This window comes from Amblyraja radiata, chromosome 18 (assembly GCF_010909765.2).
Source record: "Amblyraja radiata isolate CabotCenter1 chromosome 18, sAmbRad1.1.pri, whole genome shotgun sequence".
Classification (NCBI taxonomy): domain Eukaryota; kingdom Metazoa; phylum Chordata; class Chondrichthyes; order Rajiformes; family Rajidae; genus Amblyraja; species Amblyraja radiata.
In genome coordinates this window covers 21,420,265-21,438,750 of record NC_045973.1, presented here as the reverse complement: position 1 = coordinate 21,438,750, position 18,486 = coordinate 21,420,265, and the positions used below count along the sequence as shown (strand labels likewise).

The 18,486-nt window shown below is 44.4% G+C and overlaps 1 protein-coding gene across 2 annotated transcripts in view; it reads right to left on the bottom strand.

Moving 5' to 3' along the window:
• The window catches only part of srgap3 (SLIT-ROBO Rho GTPase activating protein 3), a 190,716-nt gene that overhangs the window by 93,267 nt on the left and 78,963 nt on the right, over positions 1 to 18,486 (bottom strand). For both annotated transcript variants that reach the window (XM_033036793.1, XM_033036794.1), the window contains exon 2: positions 14,590 to 14,785. In XM_033036793.1, the coding sequence (XP_032892684.1) occupies positions 14,590 to 14,785 (196 nt within the window). The remainder of the gene's footprint in view (positions 1 to 14,589; positions 14,786 to 18,486) is intronic.

The following is an 18,486-nucleotide window of genomic DNA, read 5'->3' as shown; positions in this document are numbered from 1 at the left end:
TGGAAACCCCATATAAAACATGTGAGAGCAAAAGTAGCACGGAGTATTGGAGTGATGGGGAACGCAAGGCATGTTTTGAATGAGAGAGCACTGTATATTCTGTACAGCTCACTTGTGTTACCGTATTTAGATTACTGTGTGGAAGTATGGGGCAACACCTACAAAACCACCTTACAATCACCAAGCACACTACAAAAAAGAACTATTCGTATAGTAAACAATGTAGGATATCATGAACACACCAATATACTGTATTTAAAATTACACACCTTAAAGATTAAGGATCTGGTAGAATTTAAGACTGCACAAATAATTTATAAAGCAAAAAATAAACTGCTACCTGTAAACATACAAAAACTGTTCAAAGACAGAGAGGGGGGTTATAACTTTAGAGGGAAACTAAACTTGAAACAGCATTATGCTCGGACCAATTTAAAAAGTATGTGTATTTCCATTTGTGGGGTGGTTTTGTGGAATGGTCTTGACGAAACAATTAAACAAAGTATGAATATAATGCAATTTAAAAAAATGTACAAAAGATATATCTTTGAAAAGTACAGTAATGAGGAAGGAGAATGTAAATCTCACAGATGTTAATGGTGCTTGTTCTTTTTGTTCTTTTCTTTTTTTGTTCTTTTTTTCTTAATAGCTTGATTGGAGTAGTTTTATTTGAATTGTCTGTTTAGTTTATTTTATTGAATTTTGCATTTGTTAATGGTGAAGAATGGGGGTAGGACTTGACAAGCATAGGCTTCTTCCTATCCCTTTTCGAACGAGTCTAATGTGTATTATGTTGAAATTGGCTTTTGATTTTTTAATTTATGTATGTACATATATGTTGTGTATGTGTGTATATGTGTATATGTATGTATGTATATATGTACATGTATATGTATGTATGTGTGTATGTATTTATGTATATATATATATATGTATATATATAATTTTCTTTTTATTTATTCATTTTCATCTTTTCTTTTCTTCTTTTTTTTTTTAAATCGTTCGAAATAAAGATATCATTCATTCATAAAGATATCATTCATTCAGTTTTGGTCTCCTAATTTGAGGAAGGACATTCTTGCTATTGAGGGATTGGAGCTTAGGTTTACAAGGTTAATTCCCGGGATGGCGAAACTGTCATAAGCTGAGAGAATGGAGCGGCTGGGCTTGTACACTCTGGAGTTTAGAAGGATGAGAGAGGATCTTATTGAAACATATAAGATTGTTAAGGGTTTGGACACGCTAGAGGCAGGAAACATGTTCCCGACAGTTGGGGGAGTCCAGAATCAGGGCCACAGTTTAAGAATAAGGGGTAAGCCATTTAGAACGGAGACGAGGAAACACTTTTTCTCACAGAGAGTGGTGAGTCTGTGGAATTCTCTGCCTCAGAGGGCGGTGGAGGCCGGTTCTCTTGATACTTTCAGGAGAGAGCTAGATAGGGCTCTTAAAGATAGCGAAGTCAGGGGATATGGGGAGAAGGCAGGAACGGGTTACTGATTGGGGATGATCAGCCATGATCACATTGAATGGCGGTGCTGGCTCGAAGGACCGAATGGCCGACTCCTGCGGTTATTGTCAATATGATCAGGGCTGATCATCCAGAATCAGTACCCCGTTCCTGCTTTTTCCCCAAATCCCTTGATTCTGTTAGCCCTAAGTGCTATATCCAACTCTCTCTTGAATACATCCAGTAATTGTCCTCCACTGCCTTCTGTGGCAGATAATTCCATAGATTCACACCTCTCTGGGTGAAAATGACATAGGGTCTGAAAGAAAAACATACTAAAATAGCCCCAACTGACTGCAAACATAATGCATATATGTGCATTACCCTCACCCGCTGAGTTTCTCCAGCATTTTTATCTACCTTTGATAAACACAATTTATTTTTGGTGGCGCGACTCACCCGTTGCAGCGGCCCCTACAGCCTGTCTGTCTTTTTTTAAATTTTGTGTCTAGTTAAATGTAGTGTTGGTGTTTTTTAAGACTGGTTTTAAATGTATATATGTGGGGGGCGGGGGGGGGGGGGGGGGGGGGGGGGGGGGGGGGAAGGGGGAAACCGTTTAAAATCTCTTCCCTGTCCGGGAGACCCGACTTTTTCCCTGTCGGGTCTCAGTTGTCGTTGGAGCCTAGCACCATGGAGCGGCCTCCAGCCTGAACGACCCGGGGGCTCGGGAGACTGCGGAGCTGCAGACTACTCACCATCGTGGGGCTGGCTGGCCTCGAAGCATGGGGAGCGGCGGTGACTCGCTGCTGCGACTCGACTCCTGGGGCTCGGAGGCTCCAGCAACACAGCCGCAGGTCCGGTGGACTGGGACATCGGGAGCTCGCGGGTCCGGGGGGACAGACCGCTTCCCGGAGCTCCCACAACGCGACTTCTCCAGCCCGTGTCGCGGGGTTGGAACGACCCGGAGTGGGGACGTACATCGCCCGGCACGGCTTCATGGCCGTGGGACATTACAGCGCCCGCCTGTGACTTTTAGACCAGGAGCGGGGCCGTAAATCGCCCGGCACGGCCTAAAATGGCCGTGGGACTTATCATCGCCCGCCTGGGGCTTGGACATCGGGAGAGACATGGAGAACAGGGGAGAGAAAAGACTTTGCCTTCCATCACAGTGGGTTCACTGTGATGGATGTTTGTGTGAATTAAATTGTGTGTATGTCTGTAGGAAATTGTCTTTGTTTGTATGGCTGTGGAAACGGAATTTCGAATGAATATTGTATTGTATTGTATTGTATATTGTATTGTATTTTTCCAGCATCTGTGGTTCCTTCTTAAACATAATGCATATGATAAGTATATAATTTTTTTCTCCCTTTTCCTAGTTCTTTCTTTACCTGCCCATTTCCTAATCAAGGTACATATTTATCTTGCTATTTTTAATGCATCTACTTTTTTCCCTATTGATGCAAAGCAGGTAAAGATTCATAATTATTCACTTGTACAGACCAAGAGCTAAACACAGGCCTGAAATGGTTTAATAAATAGAGATATCAGAGTGTATTTTGCTTCATTCACTTTCTCTGTGAGACTTTGGCAGAGATAGGTACTGTTCATACTTCATATAAGCGAACACCATACAGGGTTTGCAGCTCTTTACCTCGTATTCACTGTTAAACATTGTTAAGAGACAAATATAATTATTTGTGAACAATGCAGGCAATTTGCACTTTGCCTGCTCCTTTTCAGCACTCTCGTTAATTCCAGTGCCTTTGAAAGATGATGTGCCTTTGATTTTAAAGCAGGATGGCTTTGAAAGACAAGATAACCATCATAACGTCATAGAGCCTGTCAAAGTCCAAATGCAATCCTGATTTCTAGCCTGCCGAGTGATCTCAGTGTTATTTGCTCTCACTGCTCTCATTGCGAAGAGTACCCGTTCATGCCACTGCATAATTGATCATTCATTCTCATTGGTCTCTGGTGTGATTGATGGGGGAGTGTAAAAGGAGCTCCCTTTCTGTCTAAACTAGTAAGGTACACAGAGTTGCTGCAGAGAGAGCTTTAATCTCATCTGTGTGTGAGCAGTTTAGCAATCTCTTTTCCAGGAGTTGGCTTACAGCCACTGAAATACATATGTAACCTAGGCCAGTATCAACCAGACTCACCTCTGACCTAAACAGAACAGTTGAGTCTATCTTCGAAATATATCATTTCAGATCTAGTGACTGACATGAATTAATGAAGTCATAGTCATAGAGTCATACAGCACAAAATGTGTCTATACTGTCCAAGCTAGTCTAATCTGCCCGCGTTTGGCCAATAGGACGACAATAGGACGACAGATGGCACAATGGGCTAAGTGTTCGGCTGGCAACCGGAAGGTAGCTGGTTCGAATCCCGCTTGGAGTGCATACTGTCGTTGTGTCCTTGGGCAAGCCACTTCACCCACCTTTGCCTGTGTGTGTCCTTGGGCAAGACACTTCACCCACCTTTGCCTGTGTGTGTGAATGTAATTATGTGAAGCACTTTGCAAGTTGACTAAAAATGTGCTATATAAATAAAGAAATTTAAAATTTAAATTTAATATCCCTCTAAACCTTTCCTATCCCATCCATGTAACTGTCCAAATGCTTTGTAAAGGCCAAAGTCATAAGTCGATTTATTTCATTAATGTATGGAACAGCGCTTATGATTACACTCATTTGATCGGTTTAAATGGAAGCTATTTTGGGAAAAAAACACAATTTCAAGTACCCCACCACCTCCTGTAACCCTCATCTCATCCACCCCCTCCGTTCTCATCTATCCATTTCCTCCCACCCCCCTGCTGCGCATACCTTTCTTTCCACTCACCCTGCCTCCTTCACCCACGTTTCTTTCCTCAATCTGCTTATCTTCCATCTCTTCCTACACCAGCCCCCCCCCCTTTCCCTACCACTCATTACAGCTATAATTGAACCTGTTGAAATGGACATATATTTTGCTGGACAATAATATTTCTCCTCCATCCCCCTTCTCATCTATAATGAAGCTAACCATGGCATCTTATTTGACCTTCAGCTGAACGCATATCCTCTGCAACCCTCCCTGCATAAACTCCTCTGTAACATCACCCATTATCAGTCCTGTCAGTCCAGCATGATTAACAGATTCAACTATTTCACTGGTTTGGCTACCATCATCCCATCTTCTACATCCAGCCCTCTGCAGATTCGCCATGAATCCTTCCCCATATCCTAACTCACACAAGGTCTCATTCACTCATCACCCTTGATCTCCCTGACCTTCACTAGCTCACAGGCAATCAACAATTGGATGTTAAACTTCTCCTCCATGTTCAAGGCAGACCCTTCATCCTTTCTTACCTCAATAACCATCTTGAGCCCAGCAAATAACTTTATCATAAATAGACACAAAATGTTGGAGTAAAATGCTGGAGAAAATGCTGTCCCGTTGACAGGCAGCATTTCTGGATAGAAGGAATGAATGACGTTTCGGGTCGAGACCCTTCTTCAGACCCGAAACGTCACCCATTCCTTCTCTCCAGAGATGCTGCCTGTCCCGCTGAGTTACTCCAGAATTTTGTGTCTATCTTCGGTGTAAACCAGTAATTGCAGTTCCTTCCTACGCAATAACTTTGCCATAATCAAATTCTGCCTTCTAGCCAGGGCCGTCTTAACGTATGGGCACGCTGAGCGGTTGCCCGGGGCCCCACGAGCATAGGGGCCCCATGTTGATCCATGTATTGTAGAATGTTATTGTAGAACATGGAAACGGAGAAGAACATCGCCCGTGCATGACAGCATATTTGACTCGGCATAAAGAAACTGGAAGTGTAGGGGCCCCAGTGCACTGCTTTGCCTGGGGGCCTATAACCCTGTTAAGACGGCCCTGCTTCTAGCATCACTCTACTTTCCTTCACCTTTCATATCCTTTGCCATGAGCTCTGGAATTTCTTCTTCAAACCCCATCCTCCTCATCTCACATCCTTAAGGCAAACTCTATCCCTCTGACAAAGCTGCTCTAATATCTCTTGAGGCACACTGGGATTACATTTTGTGTCATCATTTCTGTGGACGGTTTGACCACCTCCTACAAACAATGTCTTAAGGAGCAGATAATGTAGTTCAGTAATGTTGGTTCACTGATATATTTTGGCCAGCATTCACATGCTTTTCAACAAGATGGTTCCATCAGCCCATGATATGATGCCATTAAACTAAACAGCCTAATACCCTTAAAACATGAGCTGCAGTGCTGTTTGGCGGTCTCCTATTCCCCTGCGTCAAAAACAAACTAAGCAACCAAAGGTTTCCATCAAAAGGGAATGTAAGGGTTTGTTTGAGTTAATCTGCAATCAGAAACAGCTCAGGCAAAGGCAGTGTGGATTTGTTTCCCTGCTTCCAGATCGCCAGGTGCCTCACTTCACACACACACACTCACAACCCTCGCACGCATCAGGTCACGCTGGAGGGAGCCACTTCCTGCTCGCTGAGCCACGTGTCGCACCCTCAGCTGACCCCTGACCTGCACAGCTGCATCCAATTAGCCTTCCATTGGGTTTCCATTGGCTGCGGCAGCCGGGCTTGCCGCCCTACTGCACATAGACCACATGAAGATGGAGCTGAGCTGCCGATAGCTAATGTGTTCCAGGCGCTCCCGATTGCAGGGCACTGGGAAGTGGCCAGCCAAGCGGCAAACATCCAGAATGAATACTTAACACAATTACAGAGCGACCCAACTATCTTAGAATGCAGCAACTAAGATCATTCCTGGCTTTATTTTCTCTTTCCCATGTTTTTCCATCCTCCTGGGCATTGTATAGAGGCTGCATTTCAGAGGTGGGAGATGATAGCTAATCACTGCAGTCATCTCTGAGCTGCAGAGCACAGAAGGTAAAGAGAGACAGCACCAGATGTGGTGCGGCTTGTTTTCTGCATTACATGCAGTGTGCGTGCTTGTTTTTCCTTTTATTAGTGCTGTTCCTGCAATGTCCTGAAGGCTTCCAGGTGTCAGTTGTGGCTGAGTGGTTAACATTCTTGCCTCCAATCAGGAGTCAAAAGCAAGGCAGGATTTCTGCAGTAAATGACAGGGTCCTGGGGAGTGTTGTGGAACAGAGAGACCTTGGGGTACAAGTGCATCATTCACTGAAAGTGGTAACACAGGTTGACAAGGTAGTGAAAGGAGGCATATGGTACACTTGCCTTCATCAGGCAAAGCACTAAGTACAATCATTGTCTTGTTACAGCTGTATAGGATATTGTTGTATAGGATATTGATTAGACCACACCTGGAGTATTGTGCACAGCTTTGGTTGCCATGTGACTAAGGTAGAGGGGTGACAAAAAGGTTCACAATGATGTTGCTGGGACTGGAGGGCTTGAGTTATGAGGAATGAATGGATAGGATGAGACTTTTTCCCTGGAGCAAAGGAGGCTGAGGGGTGATCTTATGGACATTTGTAAAATCATGATGAGCATATATAGGTTGAATGATGACAGCCTTTTTCCCAGGATTGAGGAGTCTTAAACTGGAGGGCGTCAGAGGGGAAAGATTTAAAGGGGACCCGAGAGACAATTTGTGGGTATATGGGATGATCTGCCAGTGAAAGTACTAGAGGGGGGTACAGTTACAACTTGATAATTGATACTGTCTCTCAAAATGATTCCGACAATTTCCCAGTGAAGTCACGTCACTGGCCTGAAGTTACCCAGTTTCTCTTTTTCTGTGAAACAATTGCACTGTTAGTAATCTCCCAGTTCCCTGTCCTGCTGCCAGTGACCAGAGAGCATTCAAAGTGATCCTCAGAGTCTTTGCGATTTCCTCGCATGCTTCTAGGCTGAGGTAGCTGCACAATAACCTATCTACTTTGAAACATAACAAACTAATGTTCCCACTAAATGCATTTTTGTTCCTATTTGTCTCCCTGTTCTTTCACTACAATTTTTGCAGTATCCCCTTTTTTGTGTAAACAGTATTTTTTTCAAATCACCTTCCCCCCCCACCACCCACATCTCCATATGTTCCATCTGCACACACCGCAGGTTACCTGTTCAGCATTGTATATTGTACTTCTGAATAATCCTTTTACCCTTCACGTGTTAATGTGGGTTTTCATTTCCTCCCTTGGCTTCCCCTATATTCTTTAAACATTTACTCTTGCACTTTTATACCTTCAGGCTTTCTACATTGTTGATCTCTTGGTATCTAGCATAGGCATTGGTTTTATCTTACCAAAAAGGTTGGCTTGGACCTGGTGGTCTGAAGGACCTGCTTCTGTGCTGAACAACTCTATAACTTTACAGTCTCTCCTCATATAAACCTGCCAACCCTGGAACCAGTGTGGTGTCTCTTCGCCGCATGCCCTCTATGATAAGTACACCCTTTTTTTGAGTAAAGAATGCTTCAACGTACCTCTCCAATGCCCCCTAATTTATGATACTTCTAACCCTGGATCTCTCCACCCTGACTCTGCAATCCCCTCCCTGCCAACCTCCTGCACTGTAACCATTCCCTCACACTTTCCATCCCATCCCTGTCCCTTCCAGCCAAGGGTGAGAGTCCATTTGTTTCTCTCCCCTGACCTCACCACCACACGAGGACCGGTGAAGTCTCTGATCCAGTAGGACCTGTGGCTAACCGAATGAGGCTAGGAGAGGAGGACAGTGCTGGACTTCTGATGTGCAATGCCAGATATCAGAAAGGCATTGATTGTAACTGAACAATGATGCAGCAAAACAATAAACAACGTAGTCTTTGTCCCATGGCATTCAGGACCACCCTTCATTCATAGACACGTACACTTCTCCCATTTGGAGGATGAATACAAGTATACTGATGCTCAGTACATTACAGCTGTGGAGGTCATGGGTGCACAAACTAGTTCAATCTTGCAAGCTTGGAGCCTGCTGAAACTCACTGTCAAACCTCTCAACGGGTAGTCAGGTCATGCATCACAGTGTTGATACCAATGGATCTATAAACATTGGGTCAACGCTGAAGAATATTGCACAGATTATTTGTAATGTTACGATGCCACATAATCTCATCGCCGCATGTCACGGTCCAGATTCAGCAATGACTTCAAGGCAGTTATTGGGCTGCCACTTTTCATGCCTGTTTGATGAGGGGATCTTGAACTAATTTATATATTCATAGTTAAATTTGGCAGGCAGGGACTCAGATCCATTCCACACACGAACGGTGGGAACATTATTCAAACCTGCAGCCAAGACTTGCTGAAATGCCCGCATTAAATATCTCTCTCACATACGAATGAATCAGTATCAGAAAAGTGTGTCAATGGAAGGAAGTACAGGCTTTGGTCCACTGCACTGCTACAAAGATTAAGAGATGGACAGTGGTGGCATGCATAGCTTCACATTGGGTATTTCAGTATTCTAAATGCTAGGCCATGATAAAGCATGGCTGAATATTCGGGAGTCATAGTGGCAAGATTCAACAGAGTTTTATTGTCATATATCCAAGATAGAACAATTAAATTCTTACTTGCTGCAGCACAAGAATATGTAAACATAGTACTGTAAACAATATAATAAACAAGAAAAAAAGTTCAGTATGTTTATATATACACATACTCACATATACATATATAAATAAACAGGCACATACAATACATACAAAAATATACTAGACTATGTGGGACCCGTTGGGTCCCAGCATCACTCGGGAGGGCTGGTCCCCCAACGCAATATTCCACCTCTCCACCAATTCCAATATTGGTGGCCAGTGGTGGGGGCTTTCTGGAGCGCTAGTATGGGTGTTGTGGGCTGAAGGGACTGGTTTCCAGAGGGCTAGTATGGACATTGTGGGCCGAATGGATTCTTGGGCCGGCGGCTCAGTCACTCAGCCTGTTGTGCTGGCAGCTCACTCACTCACGGCTGGTGGGCTGGCAGTTGATACACGGCTATTCCTTGAAATTCCATTTCAAGCAGGGTGCAAGGCCACCAAATTCAAGTGCAGTTTCTTACCACTTCAAGCAGGGTGCAAGGCCACCAAATTCAAGAGCAGTTTCATACCATTTCAAGCAGGGTGCAAGGCCACTAAAGACAGCGAGTCGTGAACTCTCCCTCCTCCATCTTGCAGAGACTGAGCCATGCCCACACTTCTAGGTTTTGTCCCTACCCCCCTCCCACCAGAAGGGGCGTGGCCTTCATGGCGTGATTGACAGGAGAGAGAAACTCAACATTTTTTAAACACTAATAACTCTTTTATTTTTTATCGATGGGAAAAATCCTCGGCACCTGATGAGCAGAGGGGGACTCTGAGTAAGATGGACACAAATCACAGCCGTACATGGTAGTTTTTTTTCTAAAATCAATATAAAGCGCAAACAGGAAGTGGTCAAGATTAGACTTTTAATTATATAGAAGGCAAGGCAACTTTAATTAGGCAAGGCAACTTTAATTAGGCAACACAGCTTTAGCATTTCCAAACCAAAGGCAACACAACTTTAGCATTTCCAAATCAAAGGCAACACAGCTTTAGCATTTCCAAACCAAAGGCAACACAGCCGTACATGGTAGCGTTTTTTCTAAAATCAATATAAAGTGCAAACAGGAAGTGGTCAAGATTACACTTTTAATTATATAGAAAGCAAGGCAACTTTAATCAGGCAACAGCTTTAGCATTTCCAAACCAAAGGCAACACAGCTTTAGCATTTCCAAACCAATACGCTGCCACCTGCCAGTGCAGATGGAACAGATTTTTGTCAAAGTGGTTTATGTAAGGTTTAAAATGTGAATAACTTTCAAAATATACCTTCAATCTGAACGACACTTGATACACTACACCACACGACCATGGTGAGTAAAGTGGGCCAAAAATTGTAACACTCTCATGTAACGTTTTGGCATAATTTCAGGATCACACTCCTCATAGACATAGAAACAAACTAGATGAGAGTTCTAGTAATATACTAGACCAAGTAGGACCCGTTGGGCACCGATACTCCAACGCAATATTCCACCGCTCACCCATAGCCCCCAACTGCGCAGGCGTGACTGACGGGTTCCCATTGTGACACTGTGATTCCCGTTGTGACACGAGTCATGGCAACCCCCCCAACTGCTCCTCACCATCCCTCTTCCCACCCCTACCCTCATTCCCCCAGCATGCACTACCCCTCCTCTTCACCCTCCATCTTTCCCCTCTCCTCCTCCCCCCCACTCCCTCCCTCACCCCTACCTTCAGTCACTCCCTCCCTCCATCCATAACCATTCTCCCCTCCCTATCCCCTCCTCTCCCGCTATCGCCCTCCTCCCCCACTCCTCACCTCTGCCCTATCCCACCGCCCCACTCTCCCTCATGACCTCCCCCACTGCCCTCCTCTCCCTCTATCATGCACTCCACTATCTCCCCCACTCCCCCTCCTCTCCCGCCATCGCCACATTCCCTCCTCACCTCCCCCACTTTCCCCTCCCTCTCCATCCCTACCCCCCTTCTCTCCACCCTATCCCACACCCACAATGGAAATTTTAAAAAATGAACCCCCCCCCCCCATATCCCAGACCCCCACAATGAAAATTGAGATTTAAAAAAAAAGTTTTTTTAATGTAAATGAAATTTGGGATCCCATTGTGATGTCATTGTGAGGTGGAACGCTGCTGTGTTTTTTAAAACGGAGTTGTTTTTTAATGTAAATGAGATCCCATTGTGATGTCATTGTGGGGGTGGAACATTGCTGACGGTGGAAAATAAAGTGTTTTTTATAAAGTTTAAAATGTCAATAACTTGTAAAATATACCATCAATGTGAACAAAACTTGTTTAATTGACATCACAGGGCAATGGTGAGTAAGGTGGTGCAAAAATAGTAGCGCTATCGTGTACCGTTTTTGTGCAAATATAGGTACAAACCAGTCCACAAACAAATATAGAAACAAGAGGATGGATGGATGGATGTGAATCGACCGGTTGATCAAATGGTGCCAGCACAACAACTTGGCTCTCAACATCAGTAAAACTAAGGAACTGATTTGTGGACTTTGGAAGGGGAAGGATGAGGACCCACAAACCTGTTCATATCAATGGGTCGATGGTGGAGAGGGTCAAAAACTTCAAATTCCTGGGTGTGCATATTTCTGAAGATCATTCCTGGACCCAGCACACTGATGCAATTATAAATCAGTGCCTCTACTTCCTGAGAAGACTACGGAGATTCGGTATGTCAAAGAGGATTCTCTTGAACTTCTGCAGGTGCACAGTAGAGAGCATACTGACTGGTTGCATCGTGGCCTAGTTCGGCTACTTGAACGTCCAGGAGCGGAAAAGACTGCAAGAGGTTGTGAACACTGCCCAGTGCTTCACCGACTCTGACTTCCCCAACCTTCGAATAGATCTATCGGTCGCTGCCTCAGAAAGGCAGCCAACATCATCAAAGACTCACACCATCCTGACCACACACTCATTTCATCATTGCCATCGGGAAGAAGGTACAGGAGCCTGAACACTGTAACATCCAGGTTCAGGAACAGCTTCTTCCCTATAGCCATCAGGCTTTTAAACGTGACAACAAATAATCCCTGAACTATAACAGACTATTGCACTATATTTGTTTATTTATTGAGTATACGTGCATGTGTATATATACACACTGAATTTTTTTTCTCCCATTAAATACCATGTTTACATATTCTGTTGTGCTGCAGCAAGCAAGAATTTCAGTCCTATCTGGGACATATGGCAATAAAACACTCTTGAAATATATATATTGAAATTTTTGAGGCAGCAGCCAACAGACTGAAATATATACACACACACACACACACACACACACACACACATATATATATATATCGTATATATATATACACACACACACGTCCACATACAAAACAAACAATAATAGTGCAATAATAACAATAATAGTCTATGTAGTTCAGCGCTTATTTGAGGTTGTAATGTTTAATAGCCTGATGGCTGTAAGGAAGAAGTTGTACCTGAACCCTGACGTTACAGTTTTCAGGCTCCTGTACCTTCTTCCGGATGACAGGGATGAAAATGAGTGTGTGGCCAGGGTGGTGTGGGTCTCTGATGATGCTGGCTGCCTTTTCAAGCTCTTGATCATGAGAATGTGGGGTCTACAAGCGAGAGTGGTGCCTGGCAGTGAACCTGGCCGCACAGCTTGTGGAATCCTGCAATTTGCCACGTGGTACTAGTCCCTCTGTGGTTAACTTCCTGCACTATTCTCAAAGCCACAAACTCTCACCACAATCTCCTAATGTAGTTTGGGACAGGAGGGGGATCAGTGTTTGATGCAGTAGATGAGAAGGGGTTGGTTAGTTGGGAATTCAGTTTGCAGATCTTAGACCCAGAAAAACATGCAGCATGGAAACAGGCCTTTCAGCCCATCATGTCCATGCCATCTATCAAGTTACCCATTTGCACCTATCTTACACAAATCCACAAATTTTATTCTCCATACATTCCCAGATTCTACCATCCACTTACTTACTCAGGTCAATTTATAGTGCCTAACTAACCTTTGGCAAAATTAGCTTTGTTGCTCTGGTAAGATGATAGAAAGCCAGTTCCATATTATGAGCTGTTAATTCCTGATAACACGGTGCTGTTGTGCCTAGTGCCTTGTTTCTGCACTGTAGATATAATGTAGCAGCTGAGCCAGAGTCTACTCCCCAAACTGATAAAGGTGAAGTCAACAGCACAGATTACTGTGCTAATGATTTTATTGGGAACAGTGTGGAGGCACATATTGTGCTCTGTTGTAATCCAAGTCATAGAGTATTACAGCAGAGAAACAGGACCTGCAGACCAACACGTCCATGCCAAACAAGTTGCCTAACCGAGCTAGTCCCACTTAACTGTAACCTAGCCCATATCCCTGCAAACCTTTCCTCTCCAGATCCAAGTGTCTTTTAAACATTGTAATTATACTCACCACAACCAATTCCTCTGGCACCTTGATCCATTTACCCACCAAGCTCCGCCAGTAACATTTTCCCCCTAGGTCCTTTTTAAATCTTTCCCCAAATCATCTTTAACCTCTGTCCTCCAGTTTTAGACTCCCCTAACCTGGGGAAAAGACTGTGACCATTCTATCTATGCCCCTCTTGATTGTGTAAACTTCTGTAATGCCACCTCACAGCCCCCTCCACTCCTACTGCAGGAACTGTCTGCAGTGCTGCCAAACCGCTTTACACGAAGCGTTAACAAAAAAGTGAGCCCTGGAAAGGCTGCTGCCTGGCTTTTTACTACAGTGATATTTGAGAATGATCCTTTTCACTCAGCACTAATATGTGTATCAAATGCTAGTTTTCATCAGCATCCTTACTGGCAATGGTCCAATCATTTCTGTCCCACCCCACCTCTGGTCAAACAGATCACGTTTAGGTGTGCTGGGGAAGTGAAATTCCAATTTAGCAAGTGCTTCTCATGACATGTTTAATACACCCTCAAGACAGCATCACTCCCCTTGCCCTGAAGCTCTACGTCCAAATGTGCACATCTGTAAGCACCTCTTTGGATGTTCTCCACTCACACCCAAGTCTTTCTTTACCCCTTTGTAATTGTTTGTGAATATATGTTCTCTGCTAGATTCTGTGGGAAATGGGAAGTGCTGTTGATTCATAAAGGTTTAGTACATGTTCACAAGTTATCGGAGTAGAATTAGGCCAATCGGCCCATCGAGTTTACTCTGCCATTCAATCATGGCTGCTCTCTGCCTCCTGATCCCAATTTCCTGCCTTATCCACATAACCCTTGACACCCGTTCTAATCAAGAATGTGTCTATATCCACTGACTTGGCCTCCACAGCCCTCTGTGGTAATGAGTTCTGCAGATTACCTACCCTCTGACTATGTAAGGAAATACATAAATTTACTCCACTAGTTGTGAAATATGAAAATAGATTAACAAATCCCTGCTTTGTCTTGTTTTCCCTTCACAAGGACAATTGGATAATCTCTCAATCGTTCCAGTACCCGAATTCTCTAATCTCAGCCCCCAGTTACTGTAGGTACCAAGCTCACTGCTTTACCTTGCCACCCCACCTTGTGTTTCAACTGTACAATCCTAAAGCTACCAACCTTAGATCTTTACCAAAGCTTGCAGAGATATGGCAGAAGTGGTTTATCCGGAGGGCGGGTCCCCCAGAACAGCTTACCTGAACTGTTGGTGCTCCTTGGAGCTGCGGATCTTGGCCGCAAACCTCTCCGCCAGCTTGTCCAGGCTCCGGGAATACTCCACCTCGATCTCCGCCTTCCTCCGGAAGAATTCCTGTAGGTCCTGCAGGAGCTGGAGGCGGGATTCCGATTGTTGCTCCAGGCATTTCAGCTGCTCCGTCAACTGTGCTCGGATTTCTACAATGGAGATGAGAAATTATCCATTAACACTGGTAGTGGGGGGGGGGGGGGGGGGGGAGAGGGGGTGAAAGAAATGGAACAGTTATATGTCTACTGCAGCGCACAACTCAGGATTCCCAAAATATGGTAATTTTTAAAGGAGAAGAAACACAGCTTATTTATGCACAGCAAAACCCCACAAATAGTAACGCTATAAACGGCAAGATAATCTTATATATATAAAGAGGTGAAGACTAAACAGAAGGAGTGTCCTGGCATTTCTTCCAATGATTGCAGTGAGATCTGTGTTCACCTTGCTCCCCAGGCAGCTTCAGCTTTGTACCTCAGAAAAGGAATGGCAGCCCAGACAGTGCATCAACCCCTCGTTGGTGCACTGCGTCAGCCTGCATTATCAATCACATCTCTCAAGTGGGACTTGAATTTACAGACTTCTGACACACAAGCAAGAGTTCCAACCATTAAGTGCGGCTGTCTCCTTAGGCAGGAAGTGACTCTGTTGAACAGAGAAGCTTCACTTGATTTCCCCTGCACTTCGGAGGTGCATCGGCTAACGACTGATAGAAATTTACCCTTGTTCTCCTTCCTGTTCTTGAACCTGTCAATTTTTCCCAGGTTCCGCTTCCACAGCCGCCAGCAGCCCACTGGGACCTCAGCCAAATGCCTGTCCCTCATGATGAGGGGCAGCAGGTTCGTCAACGATGAGCGGCAGCCCGCTAGTCAATGAGGCGAGGTAGCAGGCTATTCAATGATGTGAGGCAGACGACTATTCGATGATGAGAGGTGGCAGGCTAGTCAAAGATGAGAGGTAGCAGGTTATTCAACAAGGAAGCAAAAGGCCATTTGGTGATGAGAAGCAAAGAGGTTATTGACAATGAAAAGCAACAGGTTATTGAACTGAGAGAGGCGATGAGAGACAGGTTATTCAACGATGAAAGGCAGCAGGTTATTTGAACAAGTCTATAACACAGCCAAGCTCTATCTTCTTTCCTCTATCTTCAGTATATTGCGTTAGTAGGAAAGCCTCACTTCCCTGAGCCGACGGTGCGGAGCCCAAACGACAACGATGCTGGTGTAGCCCAGAATGCCTCGATGGATCCACCCGTGCCTTGCCTGTGAGACTCACCGCTGTTCCCAACGGAACAAACCTGCTCTGTGCAACCACAAACAAGGATGGAGATGAATAAATTTGCCGAGTAAATGGCATGATGCATCATGGTCTTCCTCTTGACACGCAGTACAATGCATGTTACCATGGTAACGCCGCCCCCTTCTCACATTGCATTGCCACGTTAGTCGGCTGTATTCCGGAGGTGGGAATGGAAATCTGCATGCAATGAGCTGGAAGCCTAGCATTGGGTAGAGCGAGGAGCCATTGAACGGAACCAGACTACTGCTGCATGAAAACAAGTGTTTGGCACAGAAATGGAGAACCAGTGGTCTCAGAATGGTGACCATTAACGGACATTAAATTGGAGGGGATAGTAAAATCCTCCAGTCCCGACGGAAGCAAACGTGAAATTGACTCAGCTCCTTAACCCAAACATAAAAGCCCATGAAATCAGTTACTGGGACATCAATTATTCCATGTCTAAAACAGACACCATATTGACCAATGTGGGGAGCTACCACATTGGAGAATTCAGAAATGATGTGCCAAGCTCCATGTGTATCGCTAAAAAGGTGTCAAATCAAACCAAATTTATACAGCCCTTAACTTAGCCAGCCTGGAATCTATGTGCAGATTATTGGATGCTGCTCTCTAACAAGTTATATTTGTTGAAAACCACAAAGCTGAATGTGTGCAAAGCAGTCAGTTTGACCCTGGTGACTGGAACATTCTGGAAGCAATAATTAGCGACAGAATCTGCACTCGCTTGGACAAGTGTGAATAAATCGGAGAAAGCAGCATGGATTTCTTAAAGAAAAAAGAGAGTTTTTTGATGAACGGTGAGAGGGTTGATGAGGGAGCTCTAGTTGATCTAATATACTGTGGTGTTGAGAAAGGTGTCACATAATAGGCTTGCCATCTTGAAGGTCTTGAAATAAACGCGGCATGGATAGAAAAAAAGATTAAGTAGCAGCGAAGAGAGAGTAATGTTTTAAGATTGTTGTTTTTGGACAGTGGGGAAGTGTACAGTGAAAAACCCTAGGAATGGTACAAGGATCATTACTTGTTTATACATATTAGGGGGACTTGGGTGCAAAATCCCTAAATCTGCAGGTGATGCATAATTCGGAGGGGCCGCGAGCTGGGAAGACAGTAACAGCCCAAAAAGATATAGACAAGCTGGTGGAATGGCTAGTGGCTGGCAGAGGCAATATAAGGTTGAGAAAGATGAATTTGGAGGGTGGGAGGAAACCGGAGCACCTGGAAAAAACCCACGCGATCGAGGGAGAAAATACAAACTCTGTACAGACAGCACCCGTAGTCAGGATTGAACCCGGGTCTCCGGCACTGTAAGACAGCAACTCTACCATGGCGCCATCATGCCGCCAATACAAGATGTGCAAACGTATTTGCAGTAAGAGCCGCTGGTACAGTCAGCACTGGTTATAGCAGCTGCTAAAAGCTCTCATGCAGGACTGTGGATTCCAACTTATCACAGTGACCCGATACTTTTAAAGTGGAGAGCTCTCCACTGAGCCAACCTCAGTATCTAACATCAGAAGCATTACCTGTGTAAAGGCGTGTGCTGCAGGACTGCAGCAACAATTGCAGCCCATACCCAGCAAAAGAAGGAAAGGGTGATGTTTTGGGTTGAGATCCTTTCTCACCCAAAACATCACCCTTTCCTTCTCTCTAGAGATGTTGCCTGCCCCGCTGAGTTACTCCAGCATTTTGTGTCTAATTCGTGTGAGGGATCAGGGTGGTGGTCAGGGCTACATTGGCAATCCTCAGTGTCACACTTGCCTCATGTGCAGCAGCTGTGATATAAACAAGTGCAGATTTATTACCAACCTAGTTTATGTTTGAATTGCTAACAAATGACAACAGACCGATAATGGTTTCCTTATTAAAAAGCAGGAATTGAGATTTGCGATCTTGTTTATGACAGTTTAATTTGCTTGAAATCATTTCTAAGCTTTTATTAGTCCCGGTGACTCTTATTCAACATGGGCCTTCATCCAAATAATTCACCATACATTTGATAATATTCACTGCTCAATATACTGAACAAACCTTAAAACAGTATAAATTTGCATCTCTTTCCATCCAATACTGTACCCAGTTATTTTTTATTGATATTTTGGCCACTCTGACTCAAATTTCTAATCAGAAAAAAAATATTTTAAATTGTTTCGGTCAAATCTATGAAAAGTAAGAACTTCCTGAGTTGTTTGTCTGTTAAACTGTGCACATAATCCCACCCCTGCCAGATTATGTTTTCATGTAGAAACAAGGAACTGCAGATGCTGGTTTAAACAAAGGGACATAATGTGCCAGAGTAACTCAGCGGGTCAGGCTGCATCTCTGGGCAACATGGGTAGGTGATGTTTTGGGACGTCAGAAGAAGGGTCCTGACCTGTTCACCTATCCATGTTCTCCAGAGATTCTGTTCTCCAGAGATGCTGCTTGACCCGCTGAGCTACTCCAGTACTTTGTGTCCTTTCAGATTATGTTTCATCTCCTTCAGTTCACAAATAATTTGAGTGAATGGACCGGCTAACTGGGTTACCACTGTTGTAATTAAAATCCA